The sequence below is a fragment of the Rana temporaria genome, chromosome 1 (assembly GCF_905171775.1).
Source record: "Rana temporaria chromosome 1, aRanTem1.1, whole genome shotgun sequence".
NCBI classification, from domain to species: Eukaryota; Metazoa; Chordata; class Amphibia; order Anura; family Ranidae; genus Rana; species Rana temporaria.
This window is the reverse complement of record NC_053489.1, coordinates 665,579,325-665,592,109: the sequence shown is the minus strand read 5'-3', so window position 1 is coordinate 665,592,109 and position 12,785 is coordinate 665,579,325. Positions and strand designations below refer to the sequence as shown.

The window sequence follows — 12,785 nt, the reverse complement described above, 5'->3', positions numbered from 1 at the left end:
ACTCCTTAGCACCCCCAGGAGGCACAACAAAAAACTCCTTGTTGCCAGGGGAGACGGCAAATATATTTTCACAGGAAACTGGCTCAGCCTCATTATCTCCAGGTGCACCCCAGAATCTAGGGCAAGACAATATTTCATGCCCCAGCTGGCCACATTCCAGGCATGGTACATTTTTACACAGATCTTTAATGGGATGCCTCTTTACATCTCCACAGTAGCTCCTCCTTCCGGTTGACATTTGATCTCTCGTTGCCAAGGGAGATGGCACTCTTCCAGCTGTACTTTGCTGACTCTCCCAAACGCAGCGACTTTGCGATCCTTGAAACATTGTTGCTTTCAACTTGCCACGATCCTTTGTCGGCAATTCGTTTCTCACGTGGTTTGCAGACTTGATATCTCCACCGTTGCTACGGGCAACCACATACCTCTCGAACTTTGTATGCGACTTTTGGACACTCCTGGCACTCAAATTAGGTTTTCCAAACATTGTCGCAGACCTTTGTTTGGCCATGTCACCTTGTCTTGGAGACTGAGACAAAGGGCACTTGGAGACAACATGCCCCCACTCACTGCACCGCAAACAGCGCTCTTGCTTCATAGCCTTAGCAGGGCTTCCCCAACTGCATCCTCTTTCAACCTTAGGACTTTGCACATTAACAGCTGGCCTGCTTGTACTAGCGTTACCAGGGGCAACCACATGCACTTCCCCTTTAACTGGCGTTAGTTTAGCAAAAAACAGTCTGCAGTACTCTCCGGCAGGCTCAAACCCTTGCATCATCTTTGCAGTCACTCCACCAAACTTTTGCACCGTCCAGCAAAAATGAAGCACTGTCACTTTAAAGCAAGTTGCTTTTCACTTCATGCAAGCTCTCCTCAGCTGCACACAGATTGTGCTGTCTCAAGCACACAAACACAGTTCATATAACAGATGAACTTACTTTTGCAGAGATCTCCAGTTCTGCCAAGATTGTCCTTTCACAGGTACATAACCTGCAATGCCTTTTGCCTGGCTGCACTTCCACACACAGCCAACAGTTCCTGACGTGAACTCACTGTGGAGCAAGGACCCGGATGCCACCGTCTTGTGCCCGCATGAATCCACCACTTGTAAGGTTGGGGGTTATTAGCTCTCGTGGTATGGGCGTTTTTTCAGCGATTCACTCCAGCCAGGAACTATGGTTAAGGGCATGGTAGCCCATTTTTATTAAAAAGGCAAAAATAAGTCCAAACAAACGTTTTCCCACGCAGGGGTTCTTCTCCATCAAATATACAATAGAAAATGCTAGTCCTCCTCTGGCTCTCTGTAGCAGTACCTCTGCTCTTTATCCTGGTTGCCCAGACCAGCGGACTCCTCAACATAGACCGCTTCCCTTCAGCGTCTACAGCTCTGCCTCTTGCAGTCACCGTTCTGGCTGTCTCCTACAGCCTCTCTGATTCCTGGAGACCTCCTGTCTCTTCCAGGAGCTGTCTCCAACTGGGAGCCATGAGGTCTTCCCACACACTCATTATAAAGGGCTGTGCTCACCTGAGCACACACACCCTGCTGGTAATGAACAAAGCCTGGATTACCAAAACCTGGAGGAAGCTGCAAAAGCAGTCTTCTCCAGTCCACAGCTATGCTCTGTAGTTTTGCACATCTCAAGTGTGCATACCCTGGGTCCATTTTACCATCACAGTAGCTCCTACTGTTACAAGGTGTAAGACTGCGCTGTGTTTTATAAGCATTTTAATAAATAAATAAATAAATTAGTGTGAAAACTTTGGCCGCGCTGTGAGAAAAGTCCCGCCCTCCTCCTAGATCAGCTTGTGTGATAGACGCATTGTTCTGCCTATCACACAGGCTGATCTAGGAGGAGGGCGGGACTTTTCTCACAGCGCGGCCAAAGTTAACACACTAAGCTCGAATACACACAGTGGGAGATGCCTGCTGTGTGTAATCCTGGGACTCACAGAGACGAGAGAGACACTGACACAGTGATACTGTCAATTTTCCGCCCTGTTCCCTGGCGCAGTAAGGCACGTGCCCATGTTGTCTTGCGCTAGCACCGTACCTGCCTCAACATGATCGTGAAAAAAAAATGCTCTAGCAAAGCGCGGTGACGTACAACAATTACGACGGCACTATAAAGGGGAAGTTCCATTCGCCTTTGGGCTGCTTTAGCTGATTTTGTGTTAGTAAAAGACAATTTGCGCTTTTCTGTCTAATACAGCGTGATGATGCCCGTTTTTCAGAACCCGAAAAATGCTCTGGAGCCCACACACGATCGTTTTTAATGACATAAAAAATAACGTAATTTTTTACAACCCGAAAAATGGTCGTGTGTACGCGGCAAAAGGCATAAATATGTGGTGAGTGTGTTATCCAAAGGGAGCGGAATCACTGGCACTTAGTGGTGTGGAGGAAGATCCAAAAAGTTTACACTGGATCAACTCTTTTTCAGATGAATTGCATTATGCTTATGAACTTCTTGAATGTAGTATTATTTCACTTGTCACAGGGTGATATTGTTACACTGATAATTTGAATTATCACATTGTTATCATCTTTATAGCAATACTTTAAATTGCACCGCGTATAAAGTTGTCTTTATTTCATTTTTAGGTTTATCTTTGCACTTTATTGGAGTTCCATACACATGAGTGTAATTTAGCGCCACTTATTTTTTTCACTATTGAGTTCGGATAGAGGTAAAAAAATACAATCACATCAATAATATATTGCCTGTAAGCAAAATAATTAAATTTACTTTAACATGAAATTAATATCTTTTTTTCTACAGCGACGATTTTCGAGCACTACTAAATGTTTTGGTTTTTCGTTTTGCTATAAACACAATTAACCAGAATACAGAAATGTTACCCAATATTACATTGGGATATCATATTACTGATTCATGTTTAGATGCCCGTGTGGCAGTAAGAAACATTCTACAAATTTTATCTGGACCACAGAAGACAGTCCCTAATTATTTATGCTCTGGAGAAGGCAAACTAGTGGGTTTTATTGGAGACCATTACTCAGTGACAACTATTCCAATGGCACAAATACTGGGGATCTATAGATATACACAGGTAGGTGACTGGTATACTTATAAAATGTTGAAACATTATTTGGAATGGTTTGATAGACAGCAAATACAGGTATATGCCTATACAATGAGGAAAAATGGTTGTTATACTGCAACACAGATAATAGGACTTAAATCCCAACTTTGGGGAACTTAAAAATGATCTCTAGCAGCCCGTTTAATCTAGGGAAGAAGAGAAGCACTTTATCTTAACTGATCCTCCATTCCCACAGCAGATGGTGCTCTCCCTGAGCTCCAATGATGGACTCTCCCTTGCCTTTATCATTACAGTATAGGGCTATGGATTGATACCAAACTGATAAGAGGTATGGAGGAGCTCAGCTATTAGGAAAGATTAGAGGAACTGAATTTATTCACTCTTGAGAAGAGGAGAATAAGGGGGGATATAATCAACATGTACAAATATATAAGTGGTCCATATAGTGAACTTGGTGTTGAGTTATTCACTTTACGGTCAATACTGAGGACAAGGGGGGCACTCTTTACGTCTAGAGGAAAAGAGATTTCACCTCCAAATATGGAAAGGTTTCTTTATAGTAAGAGCTGTGAAAATGTGGAATAGACTCCCTGCAGAGGTGGTTCTGGCCAGCTCAGTAGATTGCTTTAAGAAAGGCCTGCATACTTTCCTAGATGTACACAATATAACTGGGTACGAACATTTATAGGTAAAGTTGATCTGAGGAACATCCGATTGCCTCATGGGGGATTAGGAAGGAATTTTTTCCCCTGCTGTAGCAAATTGGATCATGCTTTGCTTGGGTTTTTTGCCTTCCTCTGGATCAACTGTGGGTATATAATTGGGTATATGTGATTATATGATATTATTATTATTTTATTTCTTATGGTTGAACTTAATGGACTTGTGTCTTTTTTGAACCTGACTAACTATGTAACTATGGACCCTACATCAGTATTGATGACATCAAAGGGTGCTATACTTCTGGATGCCTAAGTATGTCATTGACGAGTTGGGAGCCCAGAAAAAGGGAAATCTTTCAGTGATGGCGATTTTAAGATGTGGAGTGAGGGAGATGCTCAACATAGCGGCTTTGGAGTGAATAAATTTGTACATAGATAAGTGTCCAAATTGCTCTAGGAGGTCACAAAGTGGAGAAAGGGATTGTTGTAGGGGGTCTGTGAGTCATATGATTATGTCATTGGCGTATAAGCCAATTTTGTGGGATTCTTGGCCTACATTCAGTCTTGCGATGAGGGTGTGTGATCATATAGCTTGGGCCAGGGGTTCAATTACAAGTGCAAAAATGAGGGGTGATAGGGGGCATCCCTGATGAGTCCTATTAGTTATGGGAAAGGGAGTAGGTAATAAACCAGATGTTAATACACTCACACTGGGGGTTGGAGTATATATCTAGGATAGCGCGAAGAAAGGGGCCAAATTTCTGACGTACAGATTCCAGGTATTGCCAGTGGACTCTGTCAAATGCCTTCTCTGCGTCTAGGGAGATCAACAGAGAAGGTGTCTGGTGGTGCTATGCCCAGTGGATTAGGTCTATGAATCGGCGTGTACCCTTAGGGGTTTGTCTATGAGGTATGAAGCCTATTTGATCAGGGTGGATGAGCGTGGGCATAAAAGCAGCTAAGTGGGTGGCTAGTAGTTTGGCATAGAGTTTAAGATCAGTATTTAAGAGAGAGATAGGGCGATAGCTGGTAGGGTCGTGGGAGGGCTTGCCTGATTTTTGGATGGTAGTTATGCCCGCTTCGATAGATTCTGAAGGAATATCACCAGTTGCTAGAAATTTATTAAAGGTACTACAGTAGAATCAGGCAAAGCGTAGTCTAGGCAAGCTGGGTCATACACAGGTGGATCAGAGTCCAAATGGTACCGAATCAGAAGCGAGCAAGCAGGGTCAAAACGAGCCGGGTCATACATGAAAATGCACAGAGCAGATATCAGCTGGATCAAACAGTGGCACACAAAAGTGACAACTCTATCATGAGCACTGATTGTGTGCTGTTACAGGTGATTAAAAGGTGAACTGGCCAATCACTGTTGTTTCCCAGGCAAAGGCTGTGTCAGGTGAGTTTTGCTGGGTCTTAAAGGGATCCTAGTACTGACAGGGCAGCTCTACGTTTATATTGTTGGGCTAAGAACTTATCCGCCTTATTCCCCTAGGAATACCAAGTAAGGTGGAGGCGTCTGAGGTAGAAGTCATGGCTTCTTTGCAGATAGGAGCAAAGGCCATTCCTTAGATTACATAGTTCTACGGTGTTATTTTGGGATGGGTTTTGTTTGTTAAGGATTTCAAGTGCTTTAATGCGCTCAAGGAAGGTGTCAATGGTAAGGGTCCTTTTTTCCTTTTCCTGGACTACCAGCTTTAGGAACACTCCTCGTATGATGGATTTATGTGCATTCCAAAGAATTGTTGGGTTGGAGACAGAGCCTATGTCAGAGGAACAGACTTCTATTTCTGATCATACTCTTTCCCAAGTCTCCAAGGCACTGAGATGTGAGGTATTTAATCTCCACATAGTATGTCGGGGAGCTATAGTGGGGGCAGTGATAGTGATATTCCGTCAGAATCTATCGAAGCGGGCATAACTACCATCCAAAAATCAGGCAAGCCATCCCACGACCCTACCAGCTATCGCCCTATCTCTCTCTTAAATACTGATCTTAAACTCTATGCCAAACTACTAGCCACCCACTTAGCTGCTTTTATGCCCACGCTCATCCACCCTGATCAAATAGGCTTCATACCTCATAGACAAACCCCTAAGGGTACACGCCGATTCATAGACCTAATCCACTGGGCATAGCACCACCAGACACCTTCTCTGTTGATCTCCCTAGACGCAGAGAAGGCATTTGACAGAGTCCACTGGCAATACCTGGAATCTGTACGTCAGAAATTTGGCCCCTTTCTTCGCGCTATCCTAGATCTATACTCCAACCCCCAGTGTGAGTCTCCAAGGCACTGACATGTGAGGTATTTAATCTCCACATAGTATGTCGGGGAGCGGTAGTGGGGGCAGTGATAGTGATAGAGACTGGTGCGTGATCGGACCATGTAATGATCCAAATTGTAGATGCCTTGATTTTTAGCAAGAGAACCTTGGAGGTTAGAAACCGATCTATCCTAGGGTAGAATTTTTGAGTATGTGAGTAGAAACAATAGTCTCTCTCGGTGCCATGGATACATCTCCAGTAGGGATGAGCCGAACACCCCCCTGTTCGGTTCGCACCAGAACGTGCGAACACACCAAATGTTCGTGTGAACTTTAGAACCCCCGTTAAAGTCTATGGGACTCGAACATTTGAAATCTAAAGTGCTAATTTTAAAGGCTAATATGCAAGTCATTGTCTTAAAAAGTGTTTGGGGACCTGGGTCCTGTCCCAGGGGACATGTATCAATGCAAAAAAAAGTTTTAAAAATGGCCGTTTTTTCGGGAGCAGTGAATTTAATAATGCTAAAAGTGAAACAATAAAAGTGAAATATTACTTTAAATTTCGTACCTAGGGGAGGGGGGGGTGTAAAGTTAGTTAGTTATAAAAAAAAGAAAAAAAATCCAGCGGTGACACTCGTTCCCGACTTCCTGCTCCAACGTTGTCTGTATCCAGGGACGGGTGCGGGTGATCTCCGGTCCAACGATGAGAAGATCCATCTATTTAACTATTTACACTTGCTTCATGAAATGGTAGGGGTACAATGTACCCCATTACCAATTCACATAGGGGGGGCAGGATCTGGGGGTCCCCTTTGTTAAAGGGGTCTTCCAGATTCTGATAAGCCCCCCGCCCGCAGGCCCCCACAACCACCGGGCAAGGGTTGTGGGGATGAGGCCCTTGTCCCCATCAACATGGGGACATCCTCCTCATGTTGAGGGCATGTGGCCTGGTACGGTTCAGGAGAGGGGGGGTCGCACTCTTTCCCCCCCTCTTTTCTGTGGCCGGCCAGGTTAACATGCTCGGATAAGGGGTCTGGTGTGAATTTTTGGGGGAACTCCACGCCATTTTTTTTTAAATTTGGGGTGGAGTTCCCCTTAAAATCCACACCAGGCCTGAAGGGTCTGGAATGGATATTTGGGGGGAACCCCAAGCAAATTTTTTTTTTTTAATTGATGGCGGGGTTCCCCTTAATATCCATTCCAGACCTGAAGGGCCTGGTAATGGAATTTGGGGGACCCCCACGCAATTTTTTTTTTTTTTTTATGAATGAATTTGCTCTGAATTGCCAGAGCCGACAATTCATTATAGCCGCAAGTCCGGTTTTAAAAGACTTTTTTTCCTTTCAGAAATGACACTTTGTGCAGGGACAGTTCTAAGTACTGGAAACATGCGCTATTTCACATGCTAACTTTACACCCCCCCTAGGTACGAAATTTAAAGTAATATTTCACTTTTATTGTTTCACTTTTAGCATTATTAAATTTACTGCTCCCGAAAAAACGGTTGTTTTTTTTTAAAAAATATTGCATTGATACATGTCCCCTGGCACAGGACCCAGGTCCCCAAACACTTTTTAGGACAATAAATTGCATATTAGCCTTTAAAATTAGCACTTTAGATTTCTCCCATAGACTTTAACAGGGTGTTCCGCGGCTTTTCGAATTTGCCGCAAACACCCCTAATTGTTCGTTGTTCGCCGAACAGGCGAACAGGCAATGTTCGAGTCGAACATGAGTTTGACTCGAACTCGAAGCTCATCCCTAATCTCCAGGGATCATATAGGTCTTCTAGTGAAATCAGGGATGAGAGGGCTGTGTTTTTTTTTTGCGTTTAGAGCTTGAGGAATCAATTTGAGGGTCTATGACCTTATTGAAGTCACCACAGATAATAAGTTGGTCTTTGGGGTAATGCTGTGTTTTATTTAATATGGACTTGTAAAAAAGTGTCTGAGTATTGAGAGCATATAGGTTAACAATTATGAGGGGGTGATTGTTGAATGAGGCTGATAATATCAAGAATCTGCCAAATGGGTCCTGCTCAATATGGGAGATAGAGATAGGATACTGAGGAGCGGACTGCGATCATGACCCCTCTGACTTTTTTATCGGTACGGGCATGAAAGCAATGTGGGAATAGTTTGTGAGAGCATTGGGGTATTTTGGTTTCTGAGAAGTGTGTCTCTTGGACATAAAGTATGTCCGCTTTCTGATTGATAGCTTCTCGCCATAGAAGTGAGCGCTTAAAGGGGCTGTTGAGGCCTTTGGCATTTAAAGAGACAATTTTGAGGGACATAGCAGGTTAAGTGTGTAGGTATTGATACGGCACTGAGAGGAGAAGTCCCTCAACTTAGTTTAGTTGCTGGGAAACGGGGGGGGGGGGGCACAGGAGAAGAGAACGGAGAAACAAGGGTGTTAAAATAACACCACGAGCAATAATGAGTATAAACTGGTTGGAGATCTCTGGATCAGAGAGGTCTCCACACAAACGAACAACAACAATGCAAAGTCAAATATTTTTAAATCAACAAATAACCGAGGTGTAGCTAATGTGATAGGGAGTTGGAAAGTAACAGTATGGAACAAAAAGGTGTGCCTGGCACACAACAACACTGGTGTGCGGAGGGAGTATCATCAGTGCCTCCTCCAAGTACCCAAAGCCAGATACAAGTCCAAAGGAGATCGAAGATTTGCAGTCCAGGGACTTCGCCTGTGGAATGAACTACCAACCACCATCCGACTGGAGTCGGACCACTTGGCCTTCAGGAGAAAGATTAAAACCCATCTCTTCTGAGGTCAAGGGGTTCCTTACCCATGAAATGGATACAGCGCCCAGAGGCGATTCAGTTCGCATGTGTTGCGCTTTACAAGTCTCTCTCTCTCTCTCTCTCTCTCCGCTCCTCCACTGCTATCACTAGGTGCAATGGTCATAGTCAGCCTGAAGTAAATGTCTTCTCCAAGAGGGGGAATGGGCGACAGGGCACGTTAAAGTCACGAGAGAGCTCGCTGTTCTTTGGAGTAGGAGATTTTGGAAGAAGATTTCAGATTCGATGTTGGTCTGAGCATATGTGAGATGATGTCCCAGGTGTGTAGCTGCTTTATCCCATCTTTAGGGGTCAGTATGGGGACCAGTGGGTTATGGTGTGTTACCAGCAGCTTGGTGGGGTAATCCCATCTGTAGGTAATTTTAATCTCAGTGAGAAGTGAGGTGACTGGTGTGAACACTTTACGTGCCTGTGAGGTGGCAGCTGAGATGCCGAGAGCGGTCCTCTACATCCGCATTGTTTAGGCGGAGCATGTGTATAGTGGCTGCTTGGCCGTCTTGCATGTTCACTATGGCCTTATGTGCTTTAGTGGCATCACAGGGGTGTTGTTCGATCTGGTCGGTGCATTCCTCTAAGCATGTGATTTTATCATGCATGTTGTTAATAGAGGCTCTGAAATCACTTTGCAGCTCAGTCTGCAGTGAGAGGAGCATTGCTTTAAGTGAGTGTTCTGATGTTGGGTTTTCAGTGGTGGAGTATGCCGCTAAAGTCAGTGTGGGTGAAGAGTCTGTTGTGGGACTACGGGGTCCTGGCTCCATAGAGCTTTTTAATGGGAGGTTGTTTAGCAGGAGATAGGTCTGGGGATTCAGCCATCCTCTTACCTTTCTCTCCTGGGGAGGGGCTGCCACACTGAGGAGATCTGCTGATTCCTTCATTTCAATGGAGGGAGATTCGGCTGCTGCAAGGTGATCAGACAGCTGCTCTGTGTCCCCTCTGTGTCATACGGCGCCACCTTGGTGTAAATGCTGTGCTGGCTGCATGTAGAAATCGAGCCAGCGTGATCCCTTAGCCTGGGATCTCTTGCGGGACATAGCCTAGTGAGTGCCATGGATATTTCCCTTCTGTCCGGAGGGAGTGAGACGGCGCTGGGGAGTTAAGCAGCCATCTTCTTCCGTGGCAAGACAACGCCCCTACTTTTTTTTATTGGATATATTTGAGAGCAGAAAGTTGTCAGCCTTTTTTCATTTATAGCATAAAAAATCAAAAAAATCCTAAGCAAGTGGAACAGCCTATTTGCCTTTAGTAAATGAACCATTTTGTTTTGATGCATCTGGAACCTATTTAGCAGATGGGTTTTAAAATAATTATTTACATTTTTCTTTTTTTAATGTTTAATGTTTTAAGTTTTTTTTTTTGTTTGTTTTTTTATTGTCTTTCACAGATCAGTTATGGAGCTACAGACCCTTCTCTTACTGACAGACGTCTTTATCCTCATGTTTTTCGGACAGTTCAGAATGATCATGTCCACTATTTGGCAGTAATTGAGCTGTTGAAACACTTTGGTTGGACTTGGGTTGGAATATTCACAACAGATGATGATGCTGGAGATAAGGAAAGAGAAATTTTAACAAAGTACATGATCAGTCATGGGATTTGTGTTGAGTTTACATTTAAACTTGGATTAGAGACATTAAATGATGATACGTCATTAAAAACCCTTGAAGTCACTGCCGCTATTTTGAAAAACTCCACTTCTAAGGTCATCGTAGTATGTGGATCTTATGTCTATATCAATGCAATTTTCTCTATCTTAGACAGTTTTGTCTCTGATAAAACATTTATTTTTCCTCCTATTTGGGTTTCCAGATCTTCAGTACATCTAATACCATTAACTGCAATTAACGGGAATTTAGCGGTGGAACTCTACCCCTTATCCCTTCCAGATAAAGAACATTTCTTTGATGGCATTGACAAGATGAATAGTACAAACAATTCATCTGGTTCCTTGTACTTTTTAACGGTAGCAAAGTGCTTGTCTGCAAACAGAGGAAAGAGCCAAATAGAATGTAAAATAGACAATAAACAAGAAGAAATATATCCAAACATAGACGATTTTGTGAATCAAGGTGTCGCGCCACGAATATATTACGCAGTAGAAAACTTGGCAAAAGCTCTTCACAATATGCAACTATTCCCTAAAGGAAAATCTGATGATAGGCGACATCATTATTATAAGCATCAGGTAGAGCATATAGTATGCCTTCAATTCAAATAAATGTATTGCATAACACATATCACTCTCTGAGTTGATATTTTAAAGGGGTGCAGAATATTGATTTAGACACACAGTAATAACAGTTCAAACTTAACAGTTACATCTTAAATTGATTGTAAAGGGAAAAAAAACATCTTTATACCTACCTGCTCTATGCATAGTCACTTTAAATAGGAAAAAGACCCTCTTGAGGGATTTTGAAGGCAACCAAAAAAGAAAATGCATAACCATTTATATATATATATATAACCACTTTTTATTACAAAACACTTCCCAGGAGCATGCTGGGACGGTGACTTCATAAGAGGCCTATATAAATCATTGTGCACCGCATACCCGGCATTACAGCGGGAGGGAGCGTCATGGCAACATCGGAAGAAAAAGGCAGAAGGCGACGAGGAAGAGCGGGCTGGCCACTGCTAGTAAAAGAGCTGCAAGAAGATAGCAGCGGCCATCCCCGAAGAAGGCACCGGAGAGCGGGAGAAGAACCGGGGAGAGCGGAGAAGACCCCCGAAGGCAGAAGAAGACCCCCAGAGCTGGCTAATAAATTATTTTAAAAACCTGTGTTGTGTTTTTATTTTATTGACACTTTTCCTCCCGGTGAATGGGTAGGGGTACGATGTATCCCATACTCATTCACGTAGAGTGGGGGGCCAGGATCTGGGGGCCCCCTTATTAAAGGGGGCTCCCAGATTCCGATAATTCCCCCGCCCGCAGACCCCAACAACCAACGGCCAGGGTTGTCGGGAAGCGGCCCTTGTCCCCATCAACATGGGGACAAGGTGCTTTGGGGCGGGGGGCGCAGTGCCCCCCCTGCCCCAAAGCATCCAACCCCCCATGTTGAGGGCATGCGGCCTGGTACGGCTTAGGAGGGGGGGCGCTCGCTCGTCCCCACCCCCACTCCTGACCGGCCGAGCGGCATGCTCAGATAAGGTCACAAAATATTCCAACTGCACACCTTCCAGGAAAATGGCCAATAAGTAAAAGGGTGCTGAAACGATCACCGGCTGGGAACCGGAAAGCAAATCATGTACACATATTCGCCAGCACACCAAGGATCATTTAAAAAACGTCCAAAAATGTAATGCATAATAGCGATCCAAAAAGCGCTTTTTGGATCGCTATTATGCATTAAATTTTTGGACGTTTTTTAAATGATCCTTGGTGTGCTGGCGAATATGTGTACATGCTCAGATAAGGGTCTGGTATGGATTTTGGGGGAACCCCCACGCCGTTTTTTTTGGCGTAGGAGTTCCCCTTAAAATCCATACCAGACCAAAGGGTCTGGTATCATCCTGGGGGGAACCTCACGCAAATTTATTTTAATTTGCGCAGGGTTCCCCTTCAAGATTCTCTGCACACCAGTCGCCCCGCAAGTCGGATCATCTTGATCCGACTTCTGGTGCGACCTCTTTTCAAATCAATGGGCTCCCATAGGGAACGATTGATTTTGACTAGAAACAGAAAAACGCTGCTGAAAACTAGCGCGGCAAAACGTGCATTGAATACGCAGGAAAATTGTGTTAAAAACGCCGCTTTTTTCCTGGCGTCTGTACTAGCTTTACAGCCCGTTTTTTAAAACATCCATGGAAATGAAGCCTAAACATAGATTAGTGCACAGTCACTTTTCTTTATGTTTGTTTACACTTACTTAAGATAAGTAAGATAAGACTATGCAAACTCCCTCTACCTCGGACTCCCCAAATACCAAATTTTGTGTCTACAAGTCGTCCAGAACACAGCAGCCAGACT

At 44.1% G+C, this 12,785-nt stretch overlaps 1 protein-coding gene across 1 annotated transcript in view; it reads left to right on the top strand.

Moving 5' to 3' along the window:
- The first annotated feature begins 928 nt into the window (after positions 1–928).
- Positions 929–12,785, top strand: part of LOC120944405 (vomeronasal type-2 receptor 26-like) — a 32,603-nt gene continuing 20,746 nt past the window's right edge. The window contains exons 1-3 of the mRNA XM_040358463.1: positions 929–981; positions 2,781–2,916; positions 10,200–11,000. Coding sequence (XP_040214397.1) covers positions 929–981; positions 2,781–2,916; positions 10,200–11,000 — 990 coding nt within the window. The remainder of the gene's footprint in view (positions 982–2,780; positions 2,917–10,199; positions 11,001–12,785) is intronic.